Source organism: Battus philenor, unplaced genomic scaffold (genome assembly GCF_028537555.1).
Source record: "Battus philenor isolate CCGP_79_NKW_IND1 unplaced genomic scaffold, ilBatPhil1.0.hap1 SCAF_18, whole genome shotgun sequence".
Lineage (NCBI taxonomy): Eukaryota > Metazoa > Arthropoda > Insecta > Lepidoptera > Papilionidae > Battus > Battus philenor.
The window spans coordinates 3,860,984-3,876,305 of NW_027181680.1; the positions used below are offsets into that span (position 1 = coordinate 3,860,984).

Consider the following 15,322-nt stretch of genomic DNA (forward strand, 5'->3'; position numbering starts at 1 on the left):
TACAATTGAAGTCTCATTTCTACTTTTATAGCCTGTGTCCTATGTCCCTTCCACTTCGGTTCACTGTACCTTGCAGAATGGTACGAGGCTTAATCTTGATACACCTGTGACAGCGGACCTCAAAAGCATTCGTTTTTGTCTGTATGTCACGTACAAGCCTTTTGCCGCTCAAAAGAAATAAAATTCGTGCGTGTAAAATGTAATCATTACTTTTATTTTTATATTTCTCACTAACATTAATAATATAATTTAATATTTCTTTGAAAAATATATTTGAGCGTTAATTTTGCGTAATAATGTAATAACAGAAACTAAAAACGAACGTTATGCGTCTGTTGCGGCCACCCTGATGTTGTATTTTAACTAATAAATCTACACAAAAGATAATCTAAAGTTTTTCTTGTATAATGTAATCTGTTTTTAAAAATATAAACAAAACTGTGTTGTAGTGATACTTAGGTAAAGTTCGCGATATTCGAGCCAAGTCGGACTACGGTCGAGTGTAGCCAGGTACGCGGTTAGTTCTCCTACGCCCCCAGCGACACCCATATCTGTTAAATTTTAAAACACTACGCGTCTACTACAAGATTTTCATACGTTTATTGATGTTATATTTAAGGCTGTTATGTTATATTTTATAACCGACAGCCATTATGGTCATAATACTCACGAGTAACGACCACAAGCCCGTTGACAAATAAATAAATACTTGAAGTAAAATAGCAGTCGTTTATGCTCGTAGATGCCCACTGCAAGGCACAGGCCGAAATATATACTATAATCGCCAAGCTTGGCAGGAATGTTCGCGATCGCAGTGTAGTGTTATGGTTGGTCGCTGATGACCATTGTCTGGAAACTTATTTGTGAACAGTGACAATCCTGTATAAATAATGCATATAGTGTTAATAATATAAGGTTGTATCTCGGTAATAAAACCCATGACCTACCATCGCAAGTCTCATTTCTTACCGCTGGACTACCACAGCTCTGCAAAATATCAGTAACATAATAAAATTGGTCAAGTTAGAATAACTTTGTGTATGCCAATGTCAATGTTTGAATGGTACACTCTATTCAAAACTCAATAGTTTTATAAATAATATATGACGCAATGAAAATATAGTAAGAAAAATGGTTTTCAAAAATCATTTGCTGTGTATAAAAATGTGTTTTTTACTATTTGTAACTCCAGAATAAACTGACAATTGCATTGCAATAGAAGTGTTTCATATTTTAGAGTGATCACTTTATAAAGAGTGTTTCAGAATCGGTGTAAAAGCCTGAAAAATTATTGCTGATAAAAGTATTGTAAGATACATTCAAAACAAAATGTTATTTTAAAAGAAAACTTTTTAGCGAATCTTATGGAAGATTTTCACAGAGTAAACAAAATTCAGTATAGCGTTAAAGCTGTCAGCACATTACAAACAGACTATTTGTTCGACCCGCGTCACAAAGCGGATTTATTTCTTACTTTTCGTATTACATATCATTATGATACAAATATACAATGGAAAGCCTGAAAAAAGGAGGATGGTGTCGTATGTTTACGATTTATAAGATAAAATTATATTAATTTCTATGTTAAAGAAAAATTAACTAATGAATAAAATATTAGTTAACGCTTATAACTTTAGGTTACGTTTTGGTAGAATTTCGCGATGGAAATAAATTCGGATTTATTAGAAACAATAAAACAGAATTGAAACAAATTTAGAAAAAAAATATTTGCTATTCATGAAACATTCGTTAATAATTAGATTATAGATGAAAAGAGATAAAATATATCAGAATAAAATATATCTATAACCAATTTACATACTAGTATAGACCATTTTACTGTAACATTAACATTTGTATTTTATTGTATATGTACGCGAATTATCAGCATTAAAATCTCACTCGTAGATTGAGAAATTGAAGATGCGATAGATAGCCGTTGAAGTGAAGAGGTTCTGGAGTGGTGTCCACGAACCAGCAGGCGCAGTATTAAACTTCCGACCATAGTGGATAAATAAATAAATAAATTGTAACCGGTCCTGTTGAAAATCTATGAGAGAGACATATCCTGTATATGTGACCTTAAAAACGGTATAATAATCTTAAAAAAAAAATGAACTATGGTGACCACAGACAGCTAGTTTTATTATTTTGGTAATTACAACGAACTTTTAAGTCTCGCTAAATCTTCTTATGTTGAATAGCCGCATGACTGCTTTAAGAGATCCAAACAATTCAAGCAAAAACTCCGTCTGAGCCACCGGAGCGCAGTTATTTACACACATAAACAGGACTTACAAATATTCTTCTAATAAATATTTAAAGGCTCAAATAAGGTTACTCTTTCCTGAAATAAGTCAATACTGCTTTCTTAAAAAACCGATATAAGATGTTTTTAAATTATTTTTAATTATTATGTACATTACTTTAAATTGAGTAAATGTCTACAATTGTTAGGTCTCAAGTTCTTGTATATAATTCTATCAATGTCTACATTGTTATGATAAAAATTAAATTAGTTGTAATTATTTTGTTAAATACTCTCCTCGTCCCATTATACTATACAACCAAATCAATCAGATTTCAATTAAGGATTGAAAACTCATTGATGCCTACACGATCGATCTTTGGCTGGTCGAATACATAGAGCTAAAATTTTAACTGGCTACCGTGTCCGCAATTAAACTCTCTCGTTTATATTTCATTAATACTTGGTGGCTACATTTCGTAATTATGTTTGTTTGTTATTTATTTATGAAGTTTATTTATATATATAATTATTTATAATTATATTTATATAATTACTTTTTATGCAGGAAAAAAATGAAAAAGGAAACAAAAATTGGACATTATACGTAGACGCATTATTGACCAGTCAATGAGGAGAAATAATATATTTTGAATAAGCATAACCATAGTATTACCAGTTATTTTTAAAGAAAAACAACTATTCTAAATAACAATTTAAAAATTGTACAAATTAATAAATCAGAGTCTCCGGGATCTCCGCATTGGGCGTGCCGCAAGGTTCAATATTAGGGCCTATATTATTTTTAATATATATAACATATTTTTTATTTACTTTTCGCAGATGTCACATCTCTTTTATTTAATGTAGATGGGAAAGCGAATAAGCCCTTTAGCAAATAACGACTTGGTTTACGATTAACTAGTTAGTTTGAAATTCTATAAAAACGAAATTTATAACATTTTCTTCACCAGATATTAAATCAAAAACTGCCAAAAATGTAACAATTAATGGTGATGTTCTAAACAAGGTCGACGGTTTTCCAGAGAGTCACAATATATTATAAACTTCAAAGGAGGATTAGCGAATTACGCAATATTGAGTCTATTTCGGTCAGACTTAGTGCTGCAGCTTATGCCGGTAGGAAGATAAAACGTTACTTCGCCATTGAAACTGCTAGGTTAGTCTATTTTAGTTATTTCCACAGCATTATCTCCTAAGAACTGATGCTCTGAGGTAGAGGAAAATTTGAAAATACATTTGTTTTGCAAAAGAAAGACACCCGAAAAATTGGCCGGACGGCAAAGGGCTGCGAACTCCTTGAGAAAAGAGGTTTAAATACATATGTTCTTACTGTGGCCTCACAATATATTTATCATAATATTCTGTAAGTTTACAATAATCACAATGAATATTTAATGGAATCAGGCGTTATCTGGCGGAAGTGCATCCTAAGTAAGAAAAGGACCAATATTTAGCCACTTCCGCACATGCAGTGGTAGTCGTGCAAAAAAGTGCACCGCCCGCCAGCCCGCTAATAAATGCGTATGCGGCAAACAATGCGAATCACATAACCGCCACCGCCAAATCACTCAACACGTATTTCACCCCTCCACGGGGCATCTTCAGGAGTTATGTTACACCGATTAGTGCCAAACACAGAGTCATTACAATAAATTCAAAAAAATATATCTGACGTCCTTAGTGTATTTACAAGATACTTGCTGTATTACAAAAACTGGCTGTTCCAAAGTTTTGCCTGCAAAAAGTCTCTAATTGATTTATAATAAACGGTATCAGATTTTTTTTTTAAATAAAATTACCCAATATATTATTAGACGACCATTTACAACATTCAAACCGTTTATTAAATTTAAAATGAAGGATAAAGCTTGTTATTCAATAAGCGATTATTTAAATGACAAGAATCCTTGGCAACGACGTCACATGATTAGTTTGATTTTATTTAGGCTATATCTAATAACGTGTATATGTATACATCTGTGCTATTAAATCATTAAAAGTAATATTGTAGTTGAGATTTTTCCTGCTTCTTCTCCCTAACTAATATCTTGCGAAGTAGATTCAAAAATAAAATAGATTAAAAAAAATAATAAGTTGTGGATTAAAAAGAGTTGTTTGTCATTAAAGAAACATGTCTAACAGACTCAAGGATTTCATTGTGCAGTCGACAATAACTTCCATTTTACATTGAATTCTTTGGGTGAGAGTGTACGATAGAGAAAAAGAAGAGGACGCTAAACAAAAATCAATTGTTTCTGAAATAATAAATAACATAGCCAGGTAGTGCGTTTTAAAACCAATAATTTTTACATATTCAAATTAATTTTTGCTTAATATCTATTCCTGAAAACATTGTACATCCAGAAGCTATTGGCCTGTCATATCCCAACAGGGTTTCGAGTGATCACTTTATATGCGATGATTGTAAATAGTTGTAAAAGCTTTAAATTTTTAATCCAATCATCCTTTACTTAACCATCGAACATTTTTTGGCAAGGCATTAAAAAATTAGACAGTGTCATTAAAGAATCGAACAGGTCAAAATAAAAATAAGTTAATAGTAGAAACGATGATACACTTGCAGCGTCAAGAAGTCAGCATATAATCAACGTTACTAAGTTGTCCTTTTGTGTTTTTGGCAATTCAAGCCATTTCAGATAAAACTGTGCTTTCCTCCGAAAAACTGCTACACCATTCTTTTAGAAAATCGTCTATTTCATACATTTTTAATACTGAACGAGAACCCGTAGAACCCCTAGTGTGAAATGAAATAAAACACAAAATCATTTTATAGACTATATTTATCGCCAAGTGCAAAAAATATGACCCGGTAGATATAAACGAAAGGAAGGCCTACTCCTTTTATCTATCGGCTGATATAATGATGATGTAAAAATAATTACATTAAGTTCGATATTAAAATTATGTATTGAAGCTTACACAGATGTTTCATTTACTTCATTTTTCCACACAATATTTTCAATCCATTGCGTGAAACTGGCAACTCTAGTGAAAACGCTCGGAGTGTTGGCGTGAGCGCATCCGAAACCGAACGATGTCAAGCCAACGACATTATACAGTCTCCATTTAGATAAAGGATCGACATCCATATCTATTTCCACTTGTAAAGGTCCTCCGGAATCACCCTGTATAAAGGAATCAATTAAAAATATGCTATTACAATGCTATTACTTATTGTTTGTGTATTCTATGTTGTATTACGAAACTCCGAGCCCATTGTAAGTTCCGCTAAGTAAAGCTTTCTTCCATCTTTTAAAACGGTGGTTATAAGTTCACATTTGGTTTGTATGGTCATTGAATGGTGAATCCGAGTCAGTAGATATAAGTTCCCCACTATGTGAACCGATGGAATATTTATGGTCGGAGCAAGTCGCTGGCTGATAGATAGCGTAAGTCAATTATATATATATATATATATATATATATATATATATATATATATGTATTTATATATGTATTTAAATCTGATCCCTGTTTAGTATTGTTTTTATTTGTTTTTTAATGGTTTGACTATAAATCATTATATGTTCTCAGTGAGATAGGTATAAGGTAACAACTGTAACTAATTTTATATTTCTAAGCTTCTAAGTTTGTACTTTCTTACTGCCTTTTGTTACTGTCTATCTCCAATAAAGTAAATAAATACATGTTTACATATACATTTATGTATATACGTAGTCATTATGGCGATTGACAATAAATTATAAGTTTAGTACAATTTTATTTTATGTATACATATTACTTTTTCAACTTCTACCACGTAATTTTTGCATGACGCAGATACTGTTTTTTATGTCATAAAAAAGATAAAAAAAAACAAAAGCCAAACTAACCTGACAAGCATCAACACCGCCTTCAGAGTATCCAGCACAAATCTGGCTCCAATCTAGACCTCTGACCCAATGTCTATTCCTTTTATTCGTCAATGTTTTATTACATTGTTCTGATGGTATCATGTCGACGGTGGCAATTTGCAATATGGATGAAGTTGCGCGACTAGCTGTACAAAGTAAATTTTAATAAATAATATAACCTACGGTTAAATAAAACAAACTATTTGTAGCAAAATTAAGGCCTGTAAAAAGTCGAAAGCGTATCTTGATTATAGAACATTAAACATAAGGTGGACACATACATTAATGGCTACTTACTAGTAATTTATTTGAAAATATCAAAAGTTTTAGAATTACGGGAATATTGAAAGATAAATGATCTTATTTAAGACAATATTTATTCGCAACCAGTATCATTATTATCATCATATCAGCCGTAAGGCGTCCTCTGCTGTACATTCACCTGCCAAAATATTAGTTGTAAGTCGCCTGTATCGAGCATCTTCTGACAATCCTAACAAGGTCGTCTATCTGTTCACCTTGTAGGTGAATGTCTTACGATTCATTTGCCGGTCTCTGATCTCTTCTCTGGAATCGGAAGAGCCCGTAAAAGACTAATACACGGCCCTCTGTGATCAATGTTACACAGAGTGTCGTACAGTTTTTTGGTAACATTTAAACTACATACTAATCTCTAATGTTATATTTCATTTTAATATCATACAATGAAATGGCAGAACGCAGACGCACGCTAAATAGATGGCTGCTGGGGTGTAAAGGTTTTGGAGTAAAGACCACAGACGGAAGCGTAGCGAAGAAAGTCTACCCACAAAGTGACCACATGACCTTGTTATAGTCTGTTTTGGAAATATATGGGTAGGCCTACGTCCAGCATGGCTTGTTCTACGGATTAAATGATGATAATATAAATTATTGAAAGACAGAAGTTTATCACCGGAGATACTTTAGTGCAGTAGTCATCAGGAGCTTAGCATATCAATATTTAGGTCCTCAGTCACATCCCGATTCCTGGGCACTGGTATAGGGTACACCATACTCTACTCCTACTCTCATGCCGAAGATTATTGCGAAGAAGCGAGGATTGCAGATAGAATCAAGCCAACCGTTGGCATGAGATTCCGCGCTTTTTATTTTGATGAAAGCCAATACTATGCTAAAACGTTTCCGTAGTTTTAGCAAAAGATGCGTAAAAAACAATAGAGTTTATTTTGTGAAAATCATACATAACCCTTTCGTGGCTTTCAGAACGAAGAAGTATTTTACGTATGATTTGACGAGAAGATTTCTTTTACCCGTATCGACGACGCCCCAACCGGAAAGTGTAGCTTTGCCCGTGATATCGCTTTCGCTTGTCCACAAGCATGCTGGATGAATTCTTCTTCTAAACACAAGTTGTTTTTTTAGTTCTACCAATGCAATATCGTTATATGTTTTGGGTGCTCGATAGTTATCATGTACAATCCATCTAGAAATTTCGATATCCGTTGGCGGCAATTCGTAATTTTTCTAAAGAAAAAAAAATTTACGTAAACAAGTAAAGTACAGATTATATGAAGTTAACATAGAAATTAAAGTTACGAACTCACCGTGTCTGTTACATGTATTACTCCAAATCTTACGATTTTAGGTACTGGATCCGATACAGTCGTGTCCAACCTTGATACTCTAGAGCAATGCGCAACAGTAAGAACGAATTTTTCGCTAATAAGAACGCCTCCACATTTGAATAACCATGTCCCTGGTGAGATTCCTCGCCATCCAATAGCTCCCTAAGAAATCAATAAATATTTATTAAAATAAATTATTTTGATATAAACTCTCCTCATACTAAGCTGTCTTAATATAAACCTTGTAGGAGAATTGCTATCGTTAATAATACAAAATTTTCATACATACCTAAGAAAAGAACCATACGTTGAACTCTATTGTACGGAGAACAACATATTCTCTAATATCATGCGGAAAGAATCACATTACACTCAGTACCAGTAAGGTCATGTATTTAAACTGCTATGTATCAGTTCTCCGATCTTTATTTTTATTGTTCAGTATTACATACACGGAATACCGTAAGCTGTTATCTTCCAAAGTAGTATTCTTAAAAATCAACCACGAGACAGCTGACAACTTTATATATAGTTTGAAATTTAGTCTATAAGATGCACTAGGATAATGGTCAATGGCTTTAACTAAAGAATATATTTCTTGAAGAATAGAACAACGAGGTGACGTAAATTAAATCCAATGGTGAGGTCCTATAAGACCTCCATAAGGTCCATTCTGTGACGTTAAAATCCCATGTCAAGTGTGAATAGAATCTTATGCAAGCATGTAGATTGTAGACTTCCTCATCACTTAACATCAGGCGAGATAGAGATCAAAGGCTTTGCCTATAGTCGGTTAAAAAATTTCGAAAACGATTATCTCACTTATTGAGCATTTGAAATATCACCACGAAATTTCTCTAATAAAATAGGAAATTACTTACTGATTTTCTAATTTAAAATTATAAAAAAAAATTGATGTAGATTTGTACTAAGATTAACATGAAATAAATGGAAATAAAATCTAGATTCTATACCATGTGTGGTAGCTCGCCTACTTCTGCGTCAATACCTCCCACAACCACGGGTTCGAGCAGGGGTCCCAATAAACTGCCTGTAACATTATTACGGTATATGAAGTTTTTTATATGTTTTTTTAAAAATCATCAAAATCACTTTTTGTATATTTAGGGTAGTTATAACGTACATTCAAAATCTCTTGCCGAACTCTCCACACTAGAACGTATCTGCCACATGTATTCCAGACATTCTGAAAATTTATAAACACACTGATATTATATTATTAAATTAGACATTCAATAAATAGCATCAAAAAATGTAGTAGATGATACAAATTTTCTTAATCATCTTTTCAGGCGTATGACGTATACTGCTGAACTCTTTATAGATTTACAAAACGATCGGATTCAACCTGCATCCAGCGTCTTCCGAAGATCTTAAAAAGGTCATTGTTCCACCTTGTGGGTGGACGCCTTCCGTCAAAAATGTATCACCTTACATTACCGTAAGTAAATGATAAATTTTTAATTTTTTTTCCACATTCACCATGTGACAAAAATTTCGAGAATTCTTTATACGAAATATGAATTACTAGCATTTCATAAAACAACTCTGGCAGGTGCATACGTTTTTTTTATGTCGTACTATCGTGAGACGGTCAATAATATCAAAGTCGTTATTGTAGTTCCAGTAATTTGCAAAAGATTTAAAAAATATTATCGCAGTACACAACACTATCAAATTATAAAAACGCGTAAAAGGCGGATATAGTCAATGAAGATAAATTTGCAATAAATAAGTAAATTTTAGATCGTTTTTAGACTCAGAGATTTTAGAGATCATTATTATTTTTTATTTATATGTATTATATGTTACAGATAAAGTATACAACCATAGAGCAATATTAAAAAGTTTTTTTTTTCAAAAAGCTAGTAATAAGTCTAATCTACATGCTTAACTTTAAGTACACAACAAAACAAACATACAAATAAAAACATTTAATAACATTTTCTATATTTAACTGTTAAACTTAATTAAAATCTGTCTGTCTGATTGTTTAAAATTTTTTAATACATCAAAATTGGCGTTAAATATCGATAAAATATTATCGCTCTTAAAAATATTATTGTGTAACTTTACTTTAGATCACCCTTATTACAGAATTGTAAAATGATGTATAGTGTACAAATCTTTAACAAGATCCAGGTTCTTTGTACAATAGGGGTGCCAAACTCGCGGTACACAGACGGCATGCTGACACGGACATTTTTGCGGTCTAGTCAATATATCCGTTAAGTCAATTTTATGTAAGTATTCTGAGCCAACTAAATTTTTTCAGAAATAGGTATAATAATTATAACTTACTGACTTCGCTGATCCGTCTTCCTTCTGCTCGGAAATCAGGAACTTCGTACTTCAATGGTTGGCAAGAGTCGTTGTAATTTTTCAAAAGGTTTTGTAACTCAACACTAGTGATATTCCACATTTTTTTAGAATGCTCACTTATTAGAGGGTCCTAAAAGGAAAATAATCCATTATTAACCTATTTTTATAAATAAAATTTTAATAATGATAAAATTGATCATACTACGTCACTGTCTTTGATTGGCCTTCGAACATATCCTGATTCTTCCGATGCTTCAGAAATACCGGCATCATTTCCCAAAGTTGCTGTACAATAAATATTTATTAATGTTATTATCTATTTATGATTATTTAAAGTAACCACCTGTGACGTCATGAAAAAAATTGAAGAATAGTCAAATCATATAATGGCATCCTTAAAACCACGAGGATTCCAAAGGCACCATTATCTGAAAAAAACCCACAACGTACCCAGACCTGTTTTTTTAGAGAACTTACAATATTCTTACCTATGCCTATTATTATTTAAAAATGCTTCACTCTGTAATAGGATTATTCACAAGTTTATGTTTAATTAATGTCTTAAATTTATTACAAAATAATTTTGAGATATTACGTGGAAGTGTATTGTAATATTTATTTTATACAGACATACCAACAGCAACGCATTAACAATACTTTTATAACTAAATAAAGCATAAAACAATATAAACGAGATTTCTAAATAAATATGAAATACGAACAATATTTAATGTTAGTAACATAGTAAAAGGTTATATATTATAAGAGTAACTATTATAATTTTATGTATTATAAAAAACAAATTTAAACACTTAAAATATATTAAATATTACACAACTGGTTGAATATTTTTAATGGATTTCTTAGCTTCTAGTAATTAAATTAACTTGTACATACCACCGAAAATACTCGCTAGTAACACGAAATATATATTAAGATGTACGCAAATCATTATTTCTTTAAGGAACTAACATACACGTCCGTTCTATTGAATAACCTTCAACTTAATATTCGCTTATATACTTGATTCACAGACGCTTCGATAAAACTTGCAGTCCAACGTGAGCTATAAGAAGAGCGATATGAAAAGATGCATAAAATACAAATATGGTTACAATATCACATTATAATGTTTTTAAAAATTATATAATAAATTTTACTCACCATATCTGTTAAGTAATTTTGGAATACAACGTAAAAAGCAAAAATCTTGTGGAAGAAATATCTTGGATGTTTCTTATAATAGAACTTTATTTGATCTTAGATCTCATAGCTCATTTGCCGATTTCAGAAATAAAAAATAGTAAATTATTATATAGCAAGAAAAATCGTTTACGAAATTATGATTACTACATAATTAATTATTATTTACTAGTCGTAGTTGTTCATCCAAGCATCAAAGCATCAAAAACAAATTAATGTAACATGTTTCAGAGTAATCACTTTATACGATTGGACAATAGCTCAGTAGTAGAGGACTGAGACTTGCGATTGTAGGTCGCAGGTTTGATTCCCGAGATACTATCTTATGTTAAACAAAAAACACACTTTGTACAATAATTGTATAGTATTGCCATTGCGCACAAACAAGTTTGTAGAGGATGGAGATGGGCAGTAATATCTTTGTGTACCACAATACCATACTGCGATCATCAAACCGCCTGTCAAACGTGGCGATTATAGTATAAATATATTTGCGAAAGGTCTATGCCCTGCAGTGGGCGTCTACGGGCTGAAAGTACGTCGACTTTTACGATAACATTTGAAATATATAAACGCTTTAAATATATTTGCTGACAAATGAGCATGCAACATTCGCCCCCTTTAAAACTTAGACACCAATAAAAAATCATTCTGTATATAAAAAAATTAAAAAGTTACTTTATAGATTATAATACTCGTATAAACGTTTTATAATTAATCATTTATCAAATTTATACATAAATTTAAAGCAGTCGTAAGAGTAATTCCATTGGCATAAAGTTTAATTGAACATATTAAAACATTTAACCAGCTTAGTATAACCTTGAACATTACGTGACTGGTTTTATTGAACCCGGTGGTCGCGATAAGCCGGTTTATAATAATTCGTAAACCGCCAATTGTCCATACAAAGATTTATTTACACGTTTAAACTTTATGTATAACTTTTAATCGCCTTCATGATCGTCACTGGGGTCTAACCAAAAAGAAGACAGGCGACCTTATTTTTGGTGCAAAATGAATAGATTGCAAGTTTCGGTTGCAAGAATAGAGGAGAGTAACATCGCCTTGCTGACAAAAGACGGAGGAAGATGGAGCTTCATATAATACGAAAAATTGTAAGTGACATAATCAAATAGAACATCTCCAAGTCGAGTAAGATTAGAATGAGGTACAAATTTTAATATAATTAAGATTATCTAAACAAAATAAGAGTGTAAAAATTAAAAAGTAAATAAAGTGGACTATAAAATATTAAAACAAGAGTAAAGAAATAAAAATAAAACATAAAGAAGTAGTATTTTAGTGGCGAAGGCAAACGAGGCGAAGAAAGGAAGACAATGTAAGAAAGTAAAATAAAGTGTAGAAAGGAATAAAAGAAAATGTGGCGAATAATAGAAAAATACACGGAAGTCATTGACAAAGACAAGATGAACATGAGTATGAAACAATGAAGTGAAAAAATTATTAAGAAAAATGTTATCACTCCCAAAAGGGACCTTAAATAAAGACTTTGTAATGGCCATCAGAAGACATGAAAAGAAAACTGCTTCCAATCGGTCTTATTGGAAATGTATGGCAATTGCAGAAGTGAACTTCTTATGGCTGAATAACTTCTCGTACATATATAATCATAGAAACTCTTTGCTTAAGTTTATATTCTGTCATACTTTTTAATATTATTAATGAATAATCGGGCAAAGAAATAGAAATCTTCATTTTAAATGACCTTTCGTGTAGATCACATATGCCAAGGTTAAAGTTCCATTTAAATCTTCCATAACCATTTTAAGTTACGTAACTTTTTGCGTTTAACTCTCTGGAGTTTTATTGCGATTGTTACCTGGTCGCTATTTAGCAATCGGTTAATATTTTTAGTCTGCGCCAAGGAAAAATACTTTTCTTATTTAAAAAAAAAGGTTATAAAAATAAGTAATTTTAAGTTCACGTACACGACGATTTCATATGACGTTATTCCTTTACTGATTGTGAATAGTAACAATGTAACGAATAAATGGTATGGTACCTGACGGGGTTCAAATCCGTCACCTACGAACACACCTACGTAATTTTAAAGACAATAAGAACATAACATCATCTTCGTGTCATTTATTTATTTAAACACTTATTATATAAAGTATAAGGGCAAACTTCTCGACCTAAAGGCATACTTAAGCCTTAGTCATTTAGGCGGTGCAACGATAATTAAATGAAGCTAAGTGACATTGATAATTTTCCGAGGTACGTTTATAAATGTAATAAGTAATATATGGTAGTTTCATCTCCTAGATGTCCTGCAAGATAAATGCCTTGCTTAAAGATATCTATAGAGGTATATACCGCTTGGCAGACAGATTGGCGATCGCTGTGTGGTATTATTTTACGCAGAGAACGATGTTGCGCATATTCTGGAAACCTGTTTGTTAGCGTGGCAATGCTACATAATTAATGCACAAATAATATCTTACATAAGATTATGCCTCGGAAATTGAACCCGCGACCTACGATCGCAAGTCTCACTCTTTAACCGCTGTGCTACCACTGATGAAAATATATTCTTCTCAATCGTGCACTTTTGTCAGTGTGGTTGTGGTCTGGTGCTGGTCGGCATATGTGGCCCCCGGCTGCTTATAACACGTAGTAAAATCCAATTGTTGTGATGAATCCAATATCTTGTCAAGCTTTCATTCGAATGCAACACTACTTGATCACATTTATAGCGAGAAGAGCACATATATGTGTCAATACGTGTATTGCGATGCGGAGTGGGTAGTTTATCATATAAAAGGGAGATTTAGTCAGAGGTTTATTGAGCTTAAGTTATATCTTTCAATATGAATTTATTGTCTGCCCTGAAAAATAAATGTGTATGTCTTTGGTAGTCAAACTAGCTATGCTTGTTCCTTTAATAAAAAGACGCTCGTAAAATATATTTTAGGAAAATTACAAGTAATATCATCATGATATCAATGAGTGAATTAAACTTCATTGTCTATTCACAAGAAAATCGATTCGCCTAACAAAGTCTAACTTAATACATTAAGTAAATCAAAGGCAATGGAAACTCTTCTTAATTAGTTTGAAACCTTTATATTAAAATTTGTTTGAAAGTTATCTTCGATTAATTGCCTAATGTTACGAAATTGTAATTGAATTAATTTATAATTGAAACTTCGGTAAGTAGTTTAAATAAATTTTAGATGCCTCAGTCTGAACCCGATGTTACACACCGCTTATATAATAGGTTGTCAAATATCTCCCTTCCGCCTTTTTGTCTTTTGAATTTCGCGGCTATGTACAAAGCGCTACAGAGCTCGTATCTGGCAATACTATACATAATTTGAAAGGTCTTGACATACTCGTAACCTACAAAACGACGCTATGCATGATTAGTTTGGATATTGCGTTCAACAGTTATAGACGTGTAAACATGGAGTTCACTAACGCCGAAATTCGCGCTATTTTAAAGTTTTCCTTCGTTAAAGGCAAATCCGCTAGAGAAACGTTCCGTGAGATTTATGGTGTTTTGGGGGATGGTACTATATCACTTCGAACCGCTTAGGAATGGTTTCGACGATTCAGAGCCGGCGAAAACGACACCATGGATAAGCCAGCCGGCGGAAGACCTGTGCCGACAAATACCGATCAAATCATGGACTACATCGAGTTAGACCGGCATGTGGCATCTCGTGACATCGCCCAGGAGATGGGAGTTAGTCACCAAACCATTTTAAACCATCTGCAGAAGGCTGGATACAAAAAAAGCTTTATGTTTGGGTGCCGCATGATTTGACGCAAAAAAACCTTCTGGACCGATCAACGCCTGCGATATGCTGCTGAAACGGAACGAACTCGACCCATTCTTGAAGCGGATGGTGACTGGCGACGAAAAATGGATCACATACGACAATATCAAGCGAAAACGGTCGTGGTCGAAGGCCGGTGACTCGTCCCAAACAGTGGCCAAGCCGGGATTGACGGCCAGGAAGGTTTTGCTGTGTGTTTGGTGGGATTGGAAGGGA

General features: G+C 32.7%; 1 protein-coding gene across 1 annotated transcript; it reads right to left on the bottom strand.

Annotated features, from left to right (window-relative positions):
- Nucleotides 1-5,117: 5,117 nt before the first annotated feature.
- Nucleotides 5,118-11,084, bottom strand: LOC137920357 (mite allergen Der f 3-like). The gene is made up of 9 exons (XM_068763663.1): nucleotides 10,995-11,084; nucleotides 10,300-10,382; nucleotides 10,077-10,227; nucleotides 8,899-8,961; nucleotides 8,729-8,805; nucleotides 7,734-7,916; nucleotides 7,440-7,653; nucleotides 6,127-6,293; nucleotides 5,118-5,418 (listed from the first exon to the last, which is right to left on the bottom strand). The coding sequence occupies exons 1-9, from the start codon at nucleotides 11,047-11,049 to the stop codon at nucleotides 5,209-5,211; spliced, it is 1,203 nt and encodes a 400-aa protein (XP_068619764.1). The 5' UTR covers nucleotides 11,050-11,084; the 3' UTR covers nucleotides 5,118-5,208.
- Nucleotides 11,085-15,322: the final 4,238 nt, after the last annotated feature.

Coding starts and splice junctions, on each gene's coding strand:
- LOC137920357 (XM_068763663.1), bottom strand. CDS start 11,049: ATGATTTGCGTACATCTTAATATATATTTCGTGTTACTAGCGAGTATT. Junction 8,962..10,076: donor AAGACGGATCAGCGAAGTCA/GTAAGTTATAAT, acceptor ATAAATTTTCAG/AATGTCTGGAATACATGTGG. Junction 8,806..8,898: donor TTCGGCAAGAGATTTTGAAT/GTACGTTATAAC, acceptor ATAATGTTACAG/GCAGTTTATTGGGACCCCTG.